The 24,333-nt window shown below is 43.7% G+C and overlaps 1 protein-coding gene across 1 annotated transcript in view; it reads left to right on the forward strand.

Annotated features, from left to right (window-relative positions):
- SLC7A14 (solute carrier family 7 member 14) overlaps positions 1-23,144 on the forward strand; it is a 105,933-nt gene extending 82,789 nt beyond the window's left edge. The window contains exons 5-8 of the mRNA XM_073232095.1: positions 259-405; positions 2,880-3,088; positions 4,949-5,823; positions 16,067-23,144. Coding sequence (XP_073088196.1) covers positions 259-405; positions 2,880-3,088; positions 4,949-5,823; positions 16,067-16,389 — 1,554 coding nt within the window. The 3' untranslated portion in view covers positions 16,390-23,144. The remainder of the gene's footprint in view (positions 1-258; positions 406-2,879; positions 3,089-4,948; positions 5,824-16,066) is intronic.
- Positions 23,145-24,333: the final 1,189 nt, after the last annotated feature.

A 24,333-nucleotide genomic window follows, 5' to 3' on the forward strand; every position in this document is an offset into this window, starting at 1 on the left:
GTGATTTGCATGTGTTGAATGACCCATTTTCTTTGGCCATAATTCTTCTAATCTCCATGTTACACGTGAGGCAGTTGCCCAGGATCACACAGCTAGAGAATAGAGAAGATCAGAACTTGAGTGTCTACATAAATTTCCCTACATTATCCTCTCTGCCACTCAGCCATGTCTGCCAGGAATTGGGCAACTGTGGGTGCCACATGGAGGGCCCTGGTGCTGCCATGACACTGAAGCTGAGTAATGCCATTGTCCACACAGGTGCTCCAAGGAGCAGCCACGTGCTTCTATGCTTTCATTGGCTTTGACATCATCGCCACCACCGGAGAGGAAGCCAAGAACCCCAACACATCCATCCCTTATGCTATCACCGCCTCCCTGATCATCTGCCTGACAGCATATGTATCCGTAAGTATGAGTGCCTTTGGGACCCTCCTCGTGGCCTTTTCATATTTGACCTTAAAATCTATCTCTGTGACTGGGCTTCCTCCTGTCAGGAAGTAATCCTTTCCTTGTGCCTTCTTGGTGTGTGTATACTTGTGTACATGCCCCCTGTATCCCCACTCATCAATGACAAGGAAAATATCAGGACTCCAAACGAGATGGGAGGAGCCCCAGACCCGCACTTCAGCCATGGCCTCCGAGTCTCCATCCCCTCCCTGCCCCAGAGGCAAGCTCTTGATATTTGCTGCTGCCAGGGGATGGTGTGCAGGGAGTGGGCAGCCATCCAAAGAGCTCAGATCAGAGGCTGGCAGTAACAGGTGGGTGTGCGAGTGAGGCATTGTGGGCCTCTGTGCACCCTCTTCAATGCTCTTCTGTCTTCTGGGAGCTTCCCGGCAGCAGAGAGGCGAGGCTCTCCCAGAGAGACTAAGTGCATCATCCTCCAGAGGCACTCTTCCCATCAAACCTCAGGGGAAATGCGATTTCTTTCTGCTATTGCTCCCCCTTTTTACACTGGTTCAAGCTCACTCTCTCCGGTTTCCCTGCTAAGGGGAGCCCTCACAATAAAGCCTTTGGTCTTGTCTCCTCACCCTTTTGATGTGTCGTCTCACAGCTCCCATCTCAGAATTTCTATCATAGAAAGAGTTCAGCCACTTCCAACATCTTCTCAGCCCCTGGCAGTGGACAGAACCCGCTGACAAGCCAACCAGTGTGTGATCACACAGAGACTCCCTGTCCTAAGGGTTTGCTCACTTGGGTCACCATAGTTAGGAAAGAGCCAGCAGCTGGGGTGCGCCCTATCCGCCCTGATGTTCCTGCTGCCAAAGCATTCAAAAAGAACCTCCTTTTCCAACCCCCACTCAAAAAATTCCAAAACCATCTTTAGCAACTACCTAAAGAATCCGGCCAATTGATCATCAAGGCAAGCTGCAAAACAGGATTGTCCTGGAAGCCAAAGGAAAACATGAGAGCAGCCTTGGATGCAGTTTCTAGAAATTCAATTGCCCACTCAGAAGTTTATGGGTGAGTCGATTAGCACCTCCTCCATGCACACACCGTGCAAGTGGCTTCATCTTATCTCTACCCTCACATCCCCGCAGACAGATCTGTCTGGGATGGCTGGTGGTATGGGGGAAGCAGCAGAGACACTCCGCTCTGCATTCCCCCTCCTAGTCTTCCCTCCCACTTCCTCCTCCTCTGGGCTTCCTCCCTTAGAACAGGACTACACACGGCGCTGTATCTCTGGGCATCTACCGACATTTTGTACCTCCTGATCTCGCAGGAGACTTGGTGTGAATTGCTGTAAAAATCAATCCCACTCTCCTCCAGCCCACCTATCACACCCCCAAAGGGTGATATTGCTGGGAAACCTTCTCTTCCAGAACACATGGGCCTTATCATGCTTTGGGGATGTTTCATCAGCAGGCATCCATTCCCCCACCAGAAAAGCCAAATTTCTTGGCAGTGGTGGTCCATCCTGTGGAGGCCCATGGCTTACTGGAGCATTTGGGCTCCTAAGGAATAGGCAAAGAAGTGGTCCTGGGAATGCACCAGCCTCCCCCTTTTAGGCTCCGAACTTCCTTTTTGATGCCAGTGTTGACCTGGCATAGTGGTCCTTGGGTCACAGGCCAGGGTAGCCCCATATCTGGCCATATGACTGGTAGCTTCATTGCCTGGGGCCAATTCTGAAAGGAGGGGTGCTATGGCAGATCTATGACATGAAGAGAGATAGGTCCAGAAAGCCCCAGGCGATTCCTGGTTAAGCAAAGCCACAGTGGTTATACAGCCCCAGAGGAGGACTGGATTCCATCCTGATTCCATAATTTGCTTGTTGGCCTGCCTGGCTCCTGAGAGTGAGCTACAGAGAAAATAGAAAGATCCCATCAGCTAACTGGCCGTGGATCTCCTACACACATCTTTGCCATTTCAGTATCTGGTCTTCAGGATAAGAGGTAGTACAGCTAAGAGTCTATAGGATCCTGAAAGTATAAAAGAAATGTGTTTTGTCGCTCTGGGCAGGGTGCTCATGGTCACTGTCAGGCCCAGGTTCCAGTGCTATAGGCCACAATTCCTTCTACCTGGTAGTGTCTTCCCTTCGCTGAACTGTCAGAGTGGCTCTGCTTTCATGCTATAATACCTGCAGACTTACTCTTCAGATATTAAAGGGCCACAGATAGATAGTAGAGATTATCTGGTCCAGTCCACTGAAGTCACATGGGAGAAGAAAATACTGAGATAAGAGCGCCAGAGGCCACATGACTCATCTAAAATAAAGGTATGTGCCAACAGGTAGCAGATCAAATGGCTGTGCAGGCCTCTGGCTCCAGGTCTAGGGCTCATTCCTCTTCTGTGGGACTTCGGGCTCATTCCTCTTCTGTGGGACTTCCATCCATGCTGTCAGTCCCTCCTACCTCCAACCATGTTTTCTCTTGTTTTCACAGGTGAGCATGATCCTAACTTTGATGGTGCCATATTATGCCATTGATACAGAGTCCCCGCTCATGGAGATGTTTGTCGCTCGTGGGTTCTATGCTGCAAAATTCATAGTGGCCCTTGGGTCGGTTGCAGGACTGACAGTCAGCTTGCTGGGCTCCCTCTTCCCAATGCCAAGGGTCATTTATGCCATGGCTGGTGATGGGCTCCTTTTCAGGTATGGGTTATGCTCTGTGGAATTTATTCTGTGCACCACACCTGTCCAGGGAGAATGTCAGCCACTGTCAGCCTGACTATAATTTTGATGTAAGTGACTGTCACATAGACTGGGGCATGCATCATATATCCTGGCAAAATGTCTGAGTGACAAGAGCTTAGACTCTAAAACAGTTTGACTCCAGGTCCCTCAATCTCGTACAAACTAATATGCCACTAACTGCTCCCACCTCCTGTCTGACACTGTGTACTCCTTTGAAAAGATGGCAGGTGCCAAACTATTACACTGGGTGGCCTCCATGAAGAAGATCCCACCCCAGAGATATCTCAGACCTGCCCTCACATTGAGGCAATGGTAACTGCCCCCCTCTCCACGGCCCCTTGAAGTTGAGAAAGTTCAAAGTAACAATCAAAGGGAGGATAAGAAGATCTGAACAGAACCTAATAATAGTAGTAAAAATAGTTAACCACTTATTGAACATCTGTGTATCTCAGGTGCTTTGTATATAGTATCCCATTTAGTTGTCACAATAGCTCTGCTTTGCAAATGAGTATACTAGGTGAGTACATTCAGAGAGAGAGAGAGAAAAACATGTCCCAAAGCTCCCAGATGCTGGGGGTGGGTGGGAGTGGCTAGGGCAGGGGGGAGGGGAGCCAGGATTTGAACCCAGGACTCCCTGACTCCAAAGGCCAGACTTTTGGCCATGCCAACATAATGACACGTCCACCCCCCCTGCACTGGGCATGGAGCAGCCTATCTGCCCATGGTACAAAGTGCAGGTGGCCACATCTCAGTTCCCAGTGCCCACAGAAAAGGCTCTTCCAGTACGCAAAGCAAGGAGCAACCCGTCTAGGCCCAGGAGCTCTCGGGGGCACAGAGGGACCCAGCTCAGGACTGCACCTCCGCTGTCGGCTTTCATCTTCTGCTCTGGTCCCTCTGTATACCCTCTGAAGTCATCACCAGGTCAAAACTGCTCCGTTTGGGAGCTGAACAGACCGAGAAGAGGCTGACCATGGTGGAGACGTGACGACTTCACACACCTGGAAGGGTTTTCCGCCACCAAAGAAAACTAAGAGGAAAGACACTGGGGCTCTAAGTACAGCTGATAGCCTTGTATGAATCAGGGGAATGAGGGAGGAATGGAAGCAGAGGGAGGAGTGGGGATCCAGAGGAAAGAGAGGGGAGCAGGAACCTACTCAAAGCTCACAGGAACTGCTGGAGACCTGTCTGCCATTCAGGTGCTCTTGTTGGTCTCCTCCAGTCAGTAGCTGGCTATCAATACCTTTATAATTATTGTGCTATTTTGCCCACTAACTCCCTGTACTTTTGCTATAGCACAGTGCTTCTCAAGGTTTGGCAGAATCCTCTGGAGGTTTTTGAATGCCTATTTTTTGGGCCCCACTCCCAGAGATTCTGACATAGTAGTAGGTCTCAAATGAAATCTGAAAAATACATATTTGTAACAAGCTCCAAGGTGATGCTGACGCTGCTGGTCCACAGACTGCACTTTGGGTAATATGTCAGAGGACCCCAAAGCAGGTGTATGGCTTCTCCAACTCTGAGTTCTTCACAGCAAAGTCTGGGCTTCAGTTTAGGTTTCTGAAACATCATGTAGATTCAATCAACCCTTCATACCACATAATGAAGTAGGAACTTTGATAAAGAAGTCTGCCTCAAAACCCAGGAATTAAAGTACAAAATTATATTCCAGGAACCAAACCTGGGCTAAGAATACCAGCTGAATTTAGAGCAGTGAATCCAGAAGTAGATTGGAGGGGCAGGACCGCACAGTGACAAGCCATGTTAGAATCAGCCACCATCTGTAACCCGCCACTAACCCTCTGCTCCATCTCCCTGCAGGTTCCTGGCTCACGTGAGCTCCTACACAGAGACGCCAGTGGTGGCCTGCATTGTGTCAGGGTTCCTGGCAGCTCTGCTCTCGCTGTTAGTCAGCCTGAGAGACCTGATAGAGATGATGTCCATTGGCACACTCCTCGCCTACACCTTGGTCTCTGTCTGTGTTTTACTCCTCCGATACCAACCAGAGAGTGACATTGATGGGTTTGTCAAGTTCTTATCTGAGGAGCACACAAAGAAAAAGGACAGCATTCTGGCTGACTGTGAGAAGGAGGTTTGTTCTCCTGTGAGTGAAGAAGAGTTTTCTGGCCCAGCCACCAACACATGTGGAGCCAAGAACTTACCTTCCTTGGGGGACAATGAGATGCTCATTGGGAAATCAGACAAGTCAACCTACAATGTTAACCACCCCAACTACGGCACTGTGGACATGACCACAGGCATAGAAGCTGACGAGTCGGAAAACATTTACCTCATCAAGTTAAAGAAGCTGATTGGGCCCCGTTACTACACCATGAGGATCCGGCTGGGCCTCCCAGGCAAAATGGACCGTCCCACGGCAGCTACAGGGCACACGGTGACCATCTGCGTGCTCCTGCTCTTCATCCTCATGTTCATCTTCTGTTCCTTTGTCATCTTTGGTTCTGACTACATCTCCGAGCGGAGCTGGTGGGCCATTCTTCTGGTTGCTCTGATGGTGCTGCTCATCAGTGCCCTGGTGTTTGTGATCCTGCAGCAGCCAGAGAACCCCAAGAAGCTACCCTATATGGCCCCTTGCCTCCCCTTTGTGCCTGCCTTTGCCATGCTGGTGAACATCTATCTTATGCTAAAGCTCTCCACCATCACATGGATCCGGTTTGCAGTCTGGTGTTTTGTGGGTAAGCAACTTCCTTTGGAAAACTTGAAAGCTCCTTTTAAGTTCTTGAACAGGCCTATCCCAAAATCACCTTCTAGCTGGATGAGGCATCTGCATTCCATGGGAAATCTGGCTCGTTCTATGAACACTTGCTTTCTGCGTTACAGTCAATAAAGCCAGTTGTGCCCTTTCTGCCTAAGGTCTTGATCGTTAGTTCTGAAGAATGATGCCAATCAATCCATTACTTCATTGGAAACTATTATTGGACATTCTCCTTATGGATAATTAATACTATAAAAAGGTCACTTAGAATGAATCCACATGAACAAGGGCCAAAAATAGCACAGTAAAAGAGAGGTGTTCATGTTGATTGGCATTTTATCTCATAAACTAAAAATTATGCAACTGAAAGTTATGCAAAAGTTCTCTTATACTTGACAAAATTAAAATAAAATACTGATCAAGTCCTAATTTTTTTAAATGAGCAAAGTATGAATTAAGTATGGATTTTTTGGCATAATTTTCTGGACAAAAATTGCACTATTTAACATCTGTCATTTCGATTGACTTTTATAAAATATTCAAGAGTTTTTCATGTTTTCCCAAGGTCCTTTCTTCATCCTTTGATATTCCAGTCATCCTCTTGGGAAGTACCCATTAGGCCATTATCCTTGCTAATTTTCTCTTCTTCTGTCCATGACTGATATGACTCCATTAGGTATTCAATTGTCCACAGCTCTGAGTGTGCATTAGAGTTTGCTCTCTAAGCTCACTTTCATCACCATCAAGTCCTGTTACTTTCTCAAGATTTCTAATTTTCCTTGACTTACATTCACATTACATGTTTATCATATCTGAGAATCACTGATGTTTATGAGATGATTGGGAACTGGTGCTCATGATAACTTGAGAGGGGTGTTTAAGTGAAGAGTAACTTTAAAGTTCCTTGGTCACTATTTTTATGTTGCCTACACAACTTGGCAAGCTGAGGTCTCTGGTAACAAATACTTAGCTAAGGAGAATCCTATGGTGCTTTGAGGAATAAGAAGTAATAGAATGAGTAGCCCCTGCCTTAAGCAGAGGCAAGATGAATACACGTAAATCAATTTGCCTGGCCAAGGCAACATAAGGACACGTATTGATCAGTAGAAGTTCAACATTGTGTCCTCTGTGCCTGGGACATAGTAAGTGCTTAACAAATGCTTTTCTATGATTATAAAGCACTCTTCAGATGAGAAAAAATAACTTCCAATCAGAAGAAAGGATTTTGAGGTAGAATTTGAACTGGGCCTATGAGATCAGATTTAGATAAAGGGAAGTGGGGGAAACATAGTATTCAAAGGAAAGGGCGTGTGCCTTCCTGCAGATTCCTGCCCCCGAAGGTCATCCTATGCCCTCCTCTCAACATTTTGTCCCAATTTTTCACTGTTCTAGGTCTCATTCCTTGTTAAACTTGAGAGGGTTTTCCCAAGAGGACCCCCTTCACTCTTCAAGGTTTTAACCATTTATATGATGTATTCATAGTCTCTCTTCTCTTCTTAAACATTTTTCCACTGGAACCTGAGGCTAACCAATGGAAGGATTCAACTATGGGTAGAAATGAGTGAAGTGGATAGAAATATTTCAGTCACGTATCTGTCAGATAAATGAAGGGATAAACACAAAGACACCTGGATTTATTCATTCATTCCTGGACTATCAGAGCTGGAAGGGGCCTTCAATATCTAGTACAATGTTACCCACAATGTGGTGACCATTCCATTGGTAATATCTGGGCTGATTTTATAGAGTATATAAATGAACTTTTTAAAATATTACATAGTTATTAAACATTTCCACATATACTAGAAAAAATGTGCATACATGAATCTGCTGATTATTTTTAAATTTAAGAAGTGATTCAAATGAAAGAAAAAACATCAGTATTAGTACAGGTGCCATATAGTTTGTAGTAAAATAATTAACATTTGAATAGTACTTATCACATGTCAGCCATTATTCTGAGCACCTTACTTTTACTAATTTATTTAATGTTCACAACAGTCCCCATTTGATACATGAGAAAACTGAGGCATTTGACTGAGGTCATACAGCATAGCCAAGTTAGAATTCAGAGAATGTAGGTCCAGAGTCCATAACCACAACATCTACATCAAAAACGTGGCATATAACTAAAGTTTGAGAAATGCTAACATAGTCCACCACCTCCCCACTACTCTCTCCCTCAATAATTTTATAGATTAGTAAACCAAACCTCTGAGAGGTTAGATAACATACTCAAGGTCAACAGGAGCAACAGGAAGTTATTCACACAGCTGGGACTATAATCCAGTATCTCCTCACTCAGATCTGGGGCTCCTACTCCCTTGCAGGGTGCCTCTGAGCACACCTTCTTATTTGATCAGAATGTTTGATACACAGTTTAGAAGGATGAACACATAACATCAGGCTTCATGGGTGTATAACCTGCGCACACAGGCTCTGCACTTGGTTTAAAGATCTGCTGCTGCCTTTTTGAATTTTTAACTTTTTTTTTTAACAAGAAGTTCCATGGTTTCATGTTGCACTGGGACCCACAAATTATGTAGTCGATTCTGCATAAAATCTATGGTTACTGGAGCACCAAAGGCATTTTCCGGAAGTGGTGAGTCCCTTACCTTTGGAGTTAAACAGCCCCAGATTCAAATCACAGCTCTGTGACCTTTGCATCTTGTAAACTTGGGTAGTTCACTCAACTCCTTTGGGCCTCAGTTTACTCATCTGTTAAACTGCAGATAATTCTACCAGTCTTAATCTTGTTGCTATTTGAGGCTTAAATAGGAAAATATTGGGGAAAGCAGTAAAAATTGCTTTTTTTCCTCTTTTCTTTTAAAAATCTAAAATGATTCATTATCTCCTAGACTAGCTATCACCTGCCAGAGTACAGTGTGAACTTGTTCTGATTCAATGCTACCCTCCCAGTTACCAGGCAGAAGAAAACTCCCCGAAGGCTTTCTGTAATCTTGCGGATAACACACACTTCAAATTGGTTCCCGAAACTGAATCTCCCTGCCACGGAAAGGTGCCACCATGCAGCCAGGGGCTGGCCAGACAGAGGGCACAGGGGCCTGCAGCTCAACACCCAGTTGCTAACTACTACCTGCTGTGGCATCAGGGTCTTTGAAGGTTGCTACATCACCTAGAACAAAGATTTTCAACCCTAACTCCACAGCAGAATCACTTGAGTTGCTTCTGAAACATTCTATGGCCAGGATTTCCCCACAAAGTTTTTATGATTCAATTGTTCTGTTATGGCCAAGCCACATGTGGGTGTTTCTTAAAGCTTCTTCAGGTAATTTTAATGTGCAGCCAGGTTTACAAAGATCTACAATAGTGGTTTTCAAAGTGTGGTCCCAGACCAGCAGCATCAACAACATGGAACCAGTTAGAAATATGATTTTGGATCCCGTCCCAGACCTACAGAATCAGAATCTCTAAGGGCAGTTTAGGTTTTCACAAGCCCAATAGATGATTCTGATGTATGCTCAGATTTGAGGGCCACTGATCTAGAAAGAAAAATAAAAAGATATTAGCAAGGAAGACAGATAATTTAATTTCAAAAACTCCCTGTTTTTCAACCACAAAATTTTGCATATATGAAATGTATCTATCCCAGAACCACAAATTGGCTTATAAAATCTTTAATAATCTTATAGAATAAATGTCCCACCTCTAAACTTCTGAGCCTCCAAAATGTCAGCTTTTTCTTCTTAATATCTCTATTCATAGTATAACTTTCCTGGGGAGAACAATAGAAATATTTTTAAAAGGAGCCTCTTATGAAACATCAGCTACATTTTTAAAAGATTTACATGGTTAAGCTGAGTCATAACTTGATAATCTTCTCAGACACATTTTTCCACCCAACCTTCTCTAAATGAATCTTAATTTCAGCATTTTTGTAACAATGTGTCAAGATGCTTTTGACCTTCAGAAGAGAATGGCTCACAGAGTAAAATGAGGCATAATTCCCAGCAAGATTTCCCTGCATGTTTTGCCTTCAGAAAGAGAAATAAGATAAACAGCCAATGTTGAAACCCAACCAAATGAGCACCCTTCATTTTCCTTTTCTCTAAGCTGATGAAGTTTCATAAAGAACACCTCAAGGGGCTGGGCAGAGTCTCAGGGGCCAGTGGGAACACTGTGCAATGGTATTTTCCAGGGCATCTTTCAGGTCTACTGTTCCTTGTAGGACTTTATTATAAGTTAATCATCTGTTAAACCAGCTCGCAGTCCCCCTGGAGGGTGCCAAGTTTTCATCTAGAATTTTTTTCAGCCCCTCTGAGAAAACAGATTCCTGTCTATAGGGTTCAGAGAAGAGACACTGATTTGGCAATGAGTCTCCTAAATCCTGTCTGTATCAGAACATAATGTTCAAAAGAGAAGGCATCGCTAGGGTCTTTACCTGAGCAACCACCTGAAACCCTGTGGGAAATCACCCCAAAGTAGCTGCAGTGACAAAGGGAAGACAGAGAAAGAAGGGGACCACGAGCTGGGACCTGAGAGGTCCCCAGGCTAAACAACCTCCTGATGATACAGCCCACAAATTCTCCTTGTAGGCAGAGGATAAAAGAAGTGGCACCTTCAACATAAAAATCATGCTCAGAGAGCAAGAAAAATCATGGAGGCCAGACTGGGGAGGCAACAGGGCCAGTGCGGGTCCAAGGAGGGAGTGTGGAGGCAGATCCTGCCATAGTGGAGGCTGCATGCTGGCAGGGAGGCTCCTGGGGTAGGAAGGGGCCTGGCGATACCACGGCTCTGCACCCAGTGACAGCTGAAATGTTGGCCCTCCTTTGAGACCAAAGAATGAAAGGAGAGAGGACCCTGGCAGAGATGAAAAGCCCTGGGGCAGGCTTGTGCAGTGTGCCTGCAACAACAAAGCGCCATGAAATAGTGAGCACCAGGCTTTTTCCCCACAGCATGCAGTTTGTGAGATTCATCCACATTGTTGCATGTAGTTTTAGCTTGTTCACTCTCCTCACTGGCTGTCCTTCCAGGGTGGCCACATACCACAATGTGCCTATCCATTCTGGTATCCACAGACATTTACCTTGTTTCCAGTTGGGGCTGTTACAAATAGAGCTGCTATGAACATTCTTGTACACGTTTTTGGTGGACACAGGGACACATTTCCCTCGCCTTTCTGTTGAATTAGAAGGGGAGTTGCTGCCTTGGATTATTAGATTTTTAAATATTCTTTAACAAGATTGCATTCTGTCTCCTGGCCATTAGACCCATCAAATAAAATAAAGGGTCCCCAGCAGATGGGAAACTGAGGCATAAAGTAATGCCACTTATGTTAGATCAGTTGCAGGGCCAGGGAGAGACTATCCCCAAATTCCATCCGAGCCTGTTCTTCCTATCCACACCATATTAAATAAACCTTATTGTTATTACAATCAACAGGGCTGGTGGTGGTATTTATAAAAATAATCAGCAAAGTGGGAGTGGGTGGAGATACTGTGGGTGGAGAGGACACCTTCTCATTACTATCCAGACTTCATTTCTGCATTGGTAAATTCTGTTTTGGAAAGTTGATCCCACAGTAAAAATAAAAAAGACCCCGGGCATAACAAAGTGCCTTAGTTATCTGCAGCGGGCAGAGCTTCCTGCTGGAAAGTGCACCCCAGGAAGAGGCAGCTCCACCCAGCCTGAGGGCAGGTGGCCCAGCTCCCCTCAGCCCTGAGCATATTGCTGCCTGCAGAGGACAGGAAGCTCCCAGGGGACTCGAGAGCTCAGGGACCTGCTCCTCAGCCCCAGTTTGTGCTGAGGGTTGGAAATCTGCTGTTATCGTCTATCCCCAGGTCACCCAGTCTCTTTCCAGAGTTGAGTTTTTATTCTAGGCTTTTGCCCATACTAACCAGAGTTCCCTTTCTCCTACCCCCTCTTACTTGTGGGTTTGGGGTCATTTGCTTAATTTTCACAGGATAGATGAGCACAGGTGTAATAAGCAGGTGCTCCACCAGCTCCAGCTAATGCTGAGGTACCTCAGCATCTGAAAGCAGGCTTGGCACTCATAACCTTTCCTGGAGATGCCCTGGTGGGATGGAAACAGCCATCAGTTAAGATTCAAAGCTATGAGCTCCAGTGCCATTCAGTCACCCATTTATTGTGTAGTTCTTGCCTTCTCTGAGATGATGGACAGGGAAATGCTTTTTTATAAAGGGCTTTATGACCACAAAATGCTCTATTACATAAAGAAAGCCTATTCAATTGCTGAAGGCATGGTTCTTCCTCTTGTCTAGCCCAAAGCTTTCATGGGCACATTCTCCACCAGCTTTTATCTGGAGGAGAAGCCAAAGCCTGCAAACAGCCTTTCACGGGACTCATTGCCATCACCTTTGACCAGGGCTGGCATTCAGCCAGGTGCCTGGCACAGCCATGGCTGCTGCCAAAATGCTGAAACACTTCTGTGCCTGCTGCTAACTAGTTGCTGCCCTGAGTGGCCCCTACCATGATCCATCAATGAAAAAAATTCCTCCAGCCCTGCAGGGGTCCTCCAGGGTCTGCTGTAGCACAAACCAGATTCCCTTCTGATTTTTAGCATCACACCTGCCTTTCATTTATTACAGATATAAGATGTATAACTACAAAGCAATGGAGCTAAATTTTTAAGGAATAGCAGAATTAAATACGCAAATAGAATAATATTGTTATTATCAATTAGCCATTTTACTCTTGAGGCTTGATTCCACTGTGTATATGTTTGGAATAATGCAAAATAAAAAGTTAAGCAAAATTGTTTTCAATCAGTCCATACCTGGTAGCCCCTCTGGGTAGGTGAGAGAAATAAAGATGAAAGCACCATGGATTAGGAGAGGTCCTGAAGGATTCAGCCTGACCACTGCGTTGCTATGGAAAAATCCCTTATTTTGTCCTATGCCCCAATTTCCTGTCTGTGCAATGCACATAACCGTTACACATGTACACGCTTACGCACATGCACATGCACATTCCCAGAAAGGCTAGGAGGAGTCTAAACATGATAACATGTAAGACATTTGGAGTTCCTTGGGAGAAAGGTGCAACATAAATTATGCATCTATGGGACCTCAGCACTCAGAGGTGTTTGTTCTGTGAGGTTTAATTTAGATGATTTAGGACTTCCAGAGTCCCCACAGATTTTTCGGCAACTACCTCATGCTTAGTTCTCTAAGCCAACTGAAAAAAGGAACAGAAACAAAACACCCTGCTTCTACACAGGAGGCCTTAACAGCTCTGTTTACTCCTCCAACACAAAGCCCTTGTTTAAGTGTGACAGATGGCAGTGCATGCTTCTCTCCTTCTCTCTCTCACATCTCTCTCTGTCCCTCTCTCCCTCTTGCCTTCCCTCTCTCCTTCCCTCACTTCAGCTGCTCTCCTCTGTTTCTTTGCCCCCTCTGCTCTTCCTTTTCCCCAGTCCTTCCACGTGTCCTGAATTAAACCATAGGGCCAGCAGGGATAAGGACAGACAGAACCCCAAGACCTGGGAGAATGCCTTTGCCCAGCCAACCATTTATGCTGCAGGCTGCAGGCACACACATCACTGGTTGGTTTGCAGCTCTCATATGGAAATAGATTTTTGAAGACAGAGAGACACACCTTTGAAACGGTAGGGGGCTCTAAGCAAACATTAAAAGGTCCATAAATATTTATGTGGCAGGTTTCCATGGGTTGCTTTCCCAAAGTAATCATACTTGATGCATTCACACACACACACACACACTTGTTTTCCTTCTGGGCCGAGCCACTCCCAAAAGTAGACCTAACCTCATACTGCATGTTTACTGAGCTAAGCATAGTCTATAAACCAGCTGCAGTGGGAAGCAGCATGTGAAGGATTGGATGTGCAAGAGCCTTCACTCCATCCTTGTGGAGTGCTGATTCTGCCCCTCTCAGACCCAGACGAGTGACTCAGTCTTTCCCAGCTTCTGTTTCTTCTGTGGAATGAAGGTATTCCAGTAGATGGACGATCTGTAGATTCTTTCCCAGCTTTTAGTATCTAAGATTCTATGAGCAATCACACCAAGTCTCTTAGAGAATTCTCATAAATCAGTCTCCCTGACACCTCAAAACCTGGTGGGGGAAAGGGGAGGCAGAGGAAAGTCTATCACAATAGATGTTAAATCAGTGCTTGAGTGATGGCCTGTGCAGTAGCAGAGAAGAGAAGTTAGCGGCCAGGTATGAAAACATGATATGAAGGTCAGTAGGGAAATTACTCGCTTATAAATAGAGTCTGAGAGGGGAACAGAGAGGAAAGAATCGATGTAATAGATACCAAGCAGGAGTAGGAGGCAAGATTTGGCACCTGCCAGGATGTCTAGAAGAAAAGATGGCAAAAAAGCAAAATGGGGCAAAAGGAGGTGTGTGCCTGCTACTGATCCACTTGGTCTCGTGAAATTTACTCTCAGGTCTGAAACATGCTTCCAAGAGAGGCCTTCTGCAAGAAGCAGCATACTGGCCCTTTTGGAAGAAGCCTTACTGTGATGCCATTCTACACAAGGATAATCACTATCCCCCTGGCCAACCCCCACCTGCAGACAAGAGTAGAGATCCATGCCCAAAGCAAAGCGGCTGTTTGAGAAGTAATAGCTACATCTGCAAATGATTAACTCTAGGATTTATTACCAATTAGGAAAATAAATCTCTGCTTACTTTGGCTCCTGGAAAGATGATTTCACTGGGGGATGGGGAGAGGGGAGGGGAGAAATCTGAGCTGAAAAAGACACACTTCAAACTTGAAAGAGAGCAGGATTTCTCCAGCACCAGAGGGGAAAGCAGACTTGATCTTGTGGTTCTGGGCAAACAGCCCAGCAGATGCCTACAAACTCAGCAAAGTCAAAGAGACCAGTGCTACTCAGAAGAGTTTGCATGACTGATGGCGCCCAGTGGCCAGGCCATAATAGGCCAGAGTTGGCAGTGAAGTATATGCAACAGAAGCTTTATGTTCTTGATCTCAAGGGTTCTCAGCCTTGGCTGACCTTTGGAATCACCTGTGAAGCTTTAAAAAGCAAACCTATGCTTGGGTCACACTGCACATCAATTAAATCAGATCTCCAGACTTGGGGCTTAGTTATTAAGGAGGTTCAAAAATTCCTCAGGAGACCCTCTAGGAGTTTTGAGAACCACTGCTTATCCTCACAGCAACCCCAGATTATAAGTACAGTAACTCTCACAGTTTTACTGATGAGAAAACTGAGGCATAAAGAGGCTAAGTAACTGCCCCATGGTTACAGAGCTAATAGGGACAGAGGCAGGATTTGAACCCAGAGCTTACACTCCTATCATGCCCTATGACCTCTCAAGCTATGGTTCCCAGCTTTCCAGGCTCTGAGCCTTCATGAGCTTTTCAAGGTAGAAAATGGGAGCTCTCAAACTATTTTTATATATCATTTCAAAACACTTCTGATAGGAATGAAACAGCCCATTTAATGCTACATATCAACAAGCTTCTTACTTTGCTTGAAATTGTATCAAAACAAAGAAGGTTGCACTGGAAAGTCCATGCTTACCAGGAGTGCTCATTCATTCATTCAACTAATATTAAGGGACAGTTTTCTGCAGAGTCTACCAATTAGAACCACCTCATTCAAATAATCACACAATAGATGTTCTAAAGGCAGTAACAGAGGCATGCAATAGACACTCTGAGGGCCCACAGAAGAAAGTGGACAGCTCTGAGTGGCCAGTAACGTATTATGTGTCTGGGAGTGAAAAATGGCAAGGTAAATCATAGGGTAATTATGCAGGTTGCTAACTGGTGAAATAAAAGATGGAGTCTCTAAGTGGAGGTATGGGATAATAAAATGCTATGAGAAGATTGGAAATACACTGTTGGTGGTCCATAAATATATAAACAGGCTAGAAAATGCAATTCCTGGCTGGCGTCTGAGTTGTCATGGGCTGGATGTCAACAGGAAAAATGGGGACTGATGTGACCTAGGGAGACTAAATACTGTCTAAAGAGGCAGCTGGCTCTCACCGTCAGCCAAGCTAAATAGGAATGTGGGTACAGAGTTCTCAGAACTTTTTATTTTTGGGGGGAAGTTATACATATGGTTTGCTTAATGCAAGATACACAATTTTTAGATGACATCTAATTCAAATATTTTCCAAACACTGTGTAGACCAAAGAAAGCACACTCACCGCCAGGTCTGCCTTCACCATTGAGAGTGGTCTCCCCCCTAGTCCCATGGGTGCCAAAGCAACTGCGTACTCACCTGTGCCTCCCCTCCACCCCCAACAGGTATGCTCATTTATTTTGGGTATGGCATCTGGAACAGCACCCTGGAAATCAGCGCCCGAGAAGAAGCCTTGCACCAAAGCACGTACCAGCGCTACGACGTGGACGACCCTTTCTCGGTGGAAGAGGGTTTCTCCTATGCCACAGAAGGCGAGAGCCAGGAGAACTGGGGCGGGCCTGCTGAAGACAAAGGCTTCTATTACCAGCAGATGTCAGATGCGAAAGCAAACACCCGGACAAGTAGCAAAGCAAAGAGCAAAAGCAAACACAAGCAAAACTCAGAGGCCCTGATTGCAAATGATGAGTTGGATTATTCTCCAGAGTAGGAGCAGGCACACAAGAAATATGCAGAAATCATGGTGATTTATTTTCAGTAACCTAATCTGTGGGCTGGAAGGTGCAAACTTGTTTGGCTCTCATTTCAAAAATCCAACCTTCCCCGAAGTCAGTCCCCACGCATAGCCTGTCATTTGCTGCTTTTGCTTTTCAGAATAGTTCTGTCGAAGGGATTCACCTGGGCCCCTAATGGGCCCCCTTGTAAAAAATAAACAAGAAGCTACAAGACATTCTGTCTTAGGTGCACCCATCAGAGCTGATGGCAACAAATGTTCCCTAGGCCTGTGCTTTGCTGGTTGAATCTTTTTGCTTCTTGCTGAAATCTCAAGAAGCCAGGAGAAAACTCCTTGGGCCACGCTCGCACTGCGGCTCCTCCTGCAGATGTGCCAAAGCAGGTGGGTGTGGGCCCACGGCAGTATTTCAACCACCTGAGCTCTTCTCCACCTGCTGGGCTGAGAGCTCCCTGAGGCCAGGGTGGTTAGGGGCGCACTGACACCTCCTGAGCAAGCGGCCCTTCTTCCTGAAATCTCACAAAAACAAGGTCATGGAGAAAACACATGCTTCTTTCACTCACTAAGGTTCTCACAGTTCCCAAACTATAACTTTAGGATCCAGCAAAGGTCAAGGACTCTGAGATCATTTCCCCAGAAATTTCAGGTTCACCAGAAAGCAGTCGTGCAAACCCGATGACACGGTAAGAAGCACCATCAAAGCTCACCTTAAACACCCAGAAAAAGTAAATAACCATCTCTTGCAGTGAAGGCCAGAAGGGCATTGGCAGAAATCAATTCTCTGTCATGCCTTCTCATATACCAGACTCCTGCTGATAGGATGCAAGAGGGCAAAGTTTGGAGAATGATTTCATGGCACTAATATGCCTTGAAGATGTAGGCTATTTTATAATCAGATAAAAATCTTTACAAGGAGAAGTGAGCCAGCCACTGAGGTCACATGGCAAATTCTATTTCAGGTTTTTGAAATTATAAATTCTGGAGTTAAATACACAACCATTGATTGGTGAGTGCTACTCTGAAAACAAAGATGTTGAAGCTCAGCTACTTAGGTAATTGCATTCCATGAGATCACATTTCACTTCTGAACCTCATTCCTCCAGAGTAGCTCACTTTGGGACAAGTGTTTTTGCTGTCTATTCCCAGATCAGTTCCCTGAAGCCCAGAGAAATATCTACCTGGGAAGGTCTAAATCTGGGCCATAAGAGAGACTCTAAAAGGACTCTTCTCAGAAAAGCTAGATGAGAGAATTTGCATCAGGAAAATAACACATGGTCTATAAATTCTACTCTTGGGTTACAGAGATGCGCAGGGCTGCACTGATGTGTACACATGTCTGCATAGAGATGTGTACACAAGGGCACAGTCTGCATAGAGATAAGACTTTTGTGAGAATTTCCTGAAAGGGGAGCAAAATAGAAAATTTCTTGCCCTGTCTCTCCTGAATCTGACATTATGCCAGAAGTTTTCTAGAATACATCAACTAAGGTTTAAGTATTCTTTCTTAAAGGTTGAGGTTTATGCCATCTTGGCTTCTTTAGGATTATGGAGATGAGACAAAAGTGCATTTTTTCACCCAGTTACCACTGACTGAGAATGTTCCCAGTGCTAAGTGATGGGAGTGAAGTCATGTAACATCTGCCCTGGGGGCTCACAGCCCAGGGAAGGAGCAGTGCTGGAGTCTGAAGCATGTAAAACAACCTGGCCTCACAGGTCTTCCTGTTGGTGCACTGGGCTTTAATATATTGTAAAAAGAAAGCTCAATTAAAACTAGTATTTTTAAGTAAGTTGCATATCACACCCATAGCCAATGAATGCCATTAAATTCAAGTAACTTCTGTTTTCTAGATATGCTTTTTATTCCTCTATATTAATGGCTTAAAATTCTGGTTTTCTGAGGTCGTTTTGTTATTTTAATGTAGGGTATGGCAGTGCCATGTTTTCTCTTCCCTAACCTTAACCATAAAGACACAACGTCTGGTCTGTGAAATATATCCTTGGGGAATTAACTGTAAATTAATCATTGGCAATTTTGTAAAACCTATTTTGAACTGGGTTTAGGCCTCAACAAATCTGCCTAGTTTAAATATAATCCATTGAGATACCCAGATAGGTAGGATAGGTCTATGTCCACTAAAAATGTTCAAAGAGAAATATGAACACAAATAACAAAATGGTAATGTGGGTGAAAGAGCTTCCTTTCACTAGTGAAGTTTAGGAGTTCAGGTCACAGTAGCCTGTGGGCAGATGGACGGAATTTCTCTAGCCTGAGAAGAGAGAACCATGCTTTGGTGAACACCACTGGCACTACTCTTGGGAGGATGCTGGGAACCATCCTCATTCCAGGAGCCATTTCTCCCAACAGTGTATCTATTATTTTTAAGCTTTGCTCTTTTTATTTCTCTAAAGTCCATTAGTCATCTTCCTAGCAACCTTGGTTTATTTTAAAAATTAGTCAAGATGATAAAAAACAGTTTTTAGGTAAATAGATGTTTTTCCCCATGATTACTAGCCTCTGTGAAACAGACCCAGATTTCACAATGCAGTGTTCAAATACCATCAGTCACTAGAATTATTCTATCAGTGTTTCCTAATAATTCTCTTAAGACTGCATTTGGGGGGCTACACTAGAAGTAAGATTGCTTTATCATTACCATAGAAACTTAGCCCCCTTGAATGGAGTCCAAAGAAGACCTACATTTTATTGAGTACTTCTCTGTAGCAAGAGCTCTTCCAGTGAGGTTTCGTTATGTGGAGATGTGGTTTGGAGCCAAGCACTTGATTTTTTTTTATTGTATTCTATTTATTGCCACTTTGCTTCACTTCAAAAGGATTTAAGGTGGCTATTAAAATACATGTAATACCAAAAAAATTAAATGAGGATCTTGAGGAAAATAAAAATGGAAATAGAAAGGATGAAACAAAGCTTGAAGTATGTTTAGTGTGCAAGTGAAGAACCTTGATATGCATTGCTAAATTTGCCAATGAGGGGGTAACTTGAAAAATACTGGAATTGTTGGTAATGACAAGAGTAAGTACTCCTTCATGATAAGAACCAGTCTTTCCCAATGAGGACAGAAAATTTCAATAGCAAAGATTATTGAAACCCACAGATACATTTCAGGCCTAGATTTTACCAGTCACATGTGCCTGGCATACAGTGGATATTCAGTAAATATCTGTTAATTGGATAGATGGATGGATGGATGGATGGATGGAAAAAGAAATATCATTTATTCAACAATATTTTGTGGAGTGCTTATTATTTGCTAAGGCATAAGAAATAGGAGAAATAGGATATATAGGACATATAACTAAAGAACAATGGTGAAGGTAACAGGTGAGATGAGGGAGTTATAATGCGTGGTGGAGGTCTTTCCACTGGAAAAATGATAAAGAATGCAGCCCTTGTGTTGAACCTTGTGGAACAGACAGAAATTTATCAGGTAGAAATGGGGGAAAGGCTTGCCAAGCGGAGCATCAGCACGAGTAAGGTGTAGACTGTAGCCAAAAGCTGTCTCCCAACTAATAATTTGTGCTGTGCCTCCTTCAAGGGAAAGCAAGAAACTAGGAAACTAGGCTGACTAGGAATCAACAAATTATGATTTATGCATGATTTACTTACAGAACAATAGGAAATAATGCTGAGAAGGCAGGTTAGGGCTCACTCACAGATAGAGCTGAATGTCATCTGAGCTGGCTCTTCTTGGGTGGGAGGCCCTGGGGAAGTGACAAGAGTATGAATCAGGGAAGACTGGACTTTAAAAAGCCAGGGCAGTGGCTTCAAGGGCCTGTGCAAGGAGCTGGCAAATCACATAGACACTCCAAGTTGATTTAACATACTAAGAGGGAAAATATCCATACCATGTATGACTCTTTCCCTGAGTCCGATTTCATCATCAACCTAGAAGAAGTATAGTCATTGAACACATGGACAGAAAACACAAAGTTTTTGTAGCTACTTTAAAATTTCCAACAGTTAGTTTAAATAACACAAACCTAACTTTTTATGCCTAACTAATCTCACCTCAAGGCTTTACTCAGCTTGAGCCCAGGGCCACTCTGAACTTGTAAAAGAAATTGAATGAAAGAATTAGATTAAGAATCCAGTTCTACTTTTTAGTAACAAACTAAGAGCTAATCAAATGTCTGCATAGTGGTCATGTCCAGCCTGTTTAAGTAAACAGAACAGAAGTTGTTGAATTTAATGACCCATCCTTCTCTAGAACATGTGGTCTAGCAGGATATAAACCTAGCAGTTAATGGGGGAAAAAACACAAACTCCTCCAAAGAACTGTCTTTTCCCTATTCTCCTGGAAAAAAGTTGATAAACTTGAACTCCCTTACCTCACACTTGTTGGAAGTCTACCTTACAAGGGGCCACCTTATAAATAAAAGCTACAGGAGTTTGAGAATCTGCTTTAAAAACTAGAGGAAATTGCTGTCCCCTCTCCCACCAGGTTTTACCAGGCGCCCAAGACACCAGTGGAAGCCCACTGAGTGTCAGCCACAGATTTACCTGATTTTTTATCGCATATTAGAAAATCTTATTAGGAGGAGAATTCAGAAATCAGGAAGTGTCTCTATAGCTAGAACTAGGGTCAGCTCACCAAGTACAGGTGGCAGTTAATGGTCCACTCTTGGATTTGAGCTTTCAGTCCAGAGATGACCTTAATTTCTTATGCTGGTGGAGAGAAAGCGAGCAAAGGAAACACAAGACTTCAAAGTGTGCCACTAGGGCTGCAACAGAGCATTTCATTTCCATGACATTTAGAATGAGACTAGTCAAGGAAGATGTTTCTATCTGAAATTTTCAGGAAGCCCTGGTTTCCCCTGTATCCCAGATGCTGAGCACCCATCTGTCCACAGAGTCCCTTTGGAATCTCTAAGAGAGGAGCCAGCTGGTAACCAGTAATGGCCTGGCCATGAACTAGCCAATACTTGTAATTAAACAATGAGCAAGTGCAGAAACAGCACTGCAGAATGCAGGCCCCACTCACTATAAGCAGGAACTAGGATGCCACTTCACCACGGAGTTTACTTCATGTGTCTTAATTGGAATGATGATGGGCAGTGAAAAGACCCTTCCATGTACATAACTGTCAGTCCTGTGTCAATTTGCATTTTCTCTAAGGCTTCAGAAGAGAGGCTGTTATAATTTCTTTTCCTCCTCGGGAGCCACTTCCTAAAATAAAATACTTTCCTCTTCTTGCTCAGCTTGAGTAACACATGATTCATTCTGAAATACCTAGGCAATTGCCTTTTCCCAAAATGACTTCTCAAGAAAATGTTCCCTTTTTTTTAAGGACTTAAAGCCCAAGAGGGATTAATGGACATTTTGAAGCCCATCAAAAATAAACATATAACCTGCAATACCAACTAAAATAGTGTTAGAAACCCTTAAACAGTATTCTACATGCGTGGAATCGCCAAATTCTTATAGGACTTTCACAAAGACAGCTTTGGGCTTGAAGTCTTCTGGAAGCAGGTACCTGTAATATCTTACTTTAAGAGACCATCTAGTACATGTTGTTGCAATAAGGCAAGAAAATACCTTTGTATTTGAACTAGGAAACAGGGGCAGCCCGGGGGTTTTCATTAGGGAGTCCCTCTGTGTTTGTTTGGTTTGGTTCTGTCCTATTATGCTTTCCTGACATTGACATGGTAGACATTGGCTGACAGGAATTGTGGCTCATGTGAATGTTCCAGGAAGTGCTGACTTTGAAGACTTTGTTTATTCTGATATTGCGATGAGGAGACTGTTCCTTCCACATCTCCAAGAGATTGCCGCAATACACTGGTCTCATCCACTCACGCTGTCAAAGGGGAGACCCTCCTGGAAATCACAAATCCCCACTTCCCCAAGCTAACACACTGTTAATGCTGTGATGGCGCTTAAATACCTCAACTGTCTGGGCTGCTGGAAGGGGCTGCAGGTTTTTAAGAGAGCAGCTATTGTCCTCCTCCCATGTAGTTACACCACCTTGATGACAGGACTCGACATTCTAGCTTTTTCTCACTGTGGAAAAGAAACATTGCCGTTTAATTCATATCCAAAGTTATAAATACAGCTTGTAAATTTTAACTAACTTGCTTCGTTTTGTTTGGTCCTTGAGAAACACAACTTGCTTTTTTGCAAATGGTAATTTCTGGTGGTGTTCTCTGCTACCTTTTTTTGTACAAAATGGCCGTATTCGTTAAAGTTTGTTCATTTTGTGGTTTTAATTCCCATTGGTGCACTGTACAATGGGTGCTGTAGTGTATTCATGAAGAAAGAAATGATATGCAGATATGTTATGGAGTGTGTTTTATTTTCAAATGACTGTGATGTTGACATTATATTGATTTATTAAGATACTACAGGAAAATTCTTAATTTACCAAAATGTGTATATTTTAATAAATGCATAAAGCTTTATTGTGTGCCTTTAAATTTAAAGGTGTGTTTATAAAGAATATCAGAAATAGAAGTGTCATACTATAAAATATCCATAGTAATGTAAAGCTTTTACACAGGAGACTACCAAAAGAAAAAAGAAAAGAGAAAGGAACTTTCCCATATTTTGTTAACCTTTACCAGTCCCTGAAGTCTCGTACTTTCTTTCTATTCTAAAATGGGAATGATAAGTTAATCTTGCCTTAAATGTTTCAATTGTCCTTTGTAGAAAAGCTAAGTAAATGAACTCATTTTTCTGGAACTAACTGCGTTATTGTGGAAAATTCATTTTCAGAATAAAAATATTTTTAAAATTACAGCTAATCGACTACTAAAATTTAAATTTGAAGAAAATCAGTACCATCCTAACTTTTTTAATTCCCTGTATTTCCATGAGGAGAACCAAAAGTTCCACTTTAGGGGACACTGAGGAAAACATCAAGTGAGTCAGTCTCCCTCTCACCATTTTCTTCTACAAGGAACAGGGCTCTGTCTGGCACCCTGCTCACTGCATTGCCTCCTGAATTAACCCCAGTGCCAGCTCCTAGTCACAGCCACACCCCCCACCACCCTCAGCACTACCGAGCTTTCAATTCATTGTCCCGATTCATTTTAAGGGCAAACTGAAGGAACATTACCTGTCTATAGTCCAAAACACAATTACAATAGCACGAGTGGTAGTTTAATTTATTTTACTGTTTGATGGTACAGGTAGTAACACCATGAAAAAGGTAGAGTAGTACGGCAGGGTCACATACTTTGCACACCACTGAGGTAGAGCATAGACATGGGACAAGCATCATGATTAGTTTTTCCTGCCTATGATGAAAAATGCCAAGATATAAATAGTATAATAAGAACAGGAGGGACTCCATCTTAAGGATGAGACTCCATTTTAAAAACCAGGGAGTTAGGAAGTGAGATTCCTAACATATTTTATGGTAATCAGCCAGTAACCTACCCTATATTAAGGTAGGGCAAGCAGTCCTAAATGATACGCCCCCACTGCTTGAAGATAACGACTATCTTGTAGAAGAACAGGATCAAGAAATTCCTTGTGTTAAGTTTCTCTTACAGAATACCTTGAAGTCAGACTACGGATGATGACCTAATGTCTCTCACTGGAGAGACACATCATGAGGCCATATGTCAAGCCTATGCCCTCCCCCCCAACCTTTTGCCCCATTCTTGAAAGCCTTAAAAGACAGAATCCTAAGACTCTGAGCACACCTCGTCTCTGAGGTTGCTCATGCTACCCTTTTTTTTGAGTGTGTACTTTGCCTTAAATAAAGACTTCTCACTGCTCAACTTACTGCATTTTGTCTCTGCACTTGTCCAGTGGTAAGCGTCTTTGTCACTCTACCATTTCATTCTGTCTTCTAGACTTAAGCACAAGTCTTCACGCTCTCTGTCCTACTTCAGACAAGTAGAGACGAGCTGCTGAGAGCTCTGATTTGGGCTTGCAAGTTCACATCGCCCAGGTGACCC

Source organism: Manis javanica, chromosome 3, assembly GCF_040802235.1.
Source record: "Manis javanica isolate MJ-LG chromosome 3, MJ_LKY, whole genome shotgun sequence".
Classification (NCBI taxonomy): domain Eukaryota; kingdom Metazoa; phylum Chordata; class Mammalia; order Pholidota; family Manidae; genus Manis; species Manis javanica.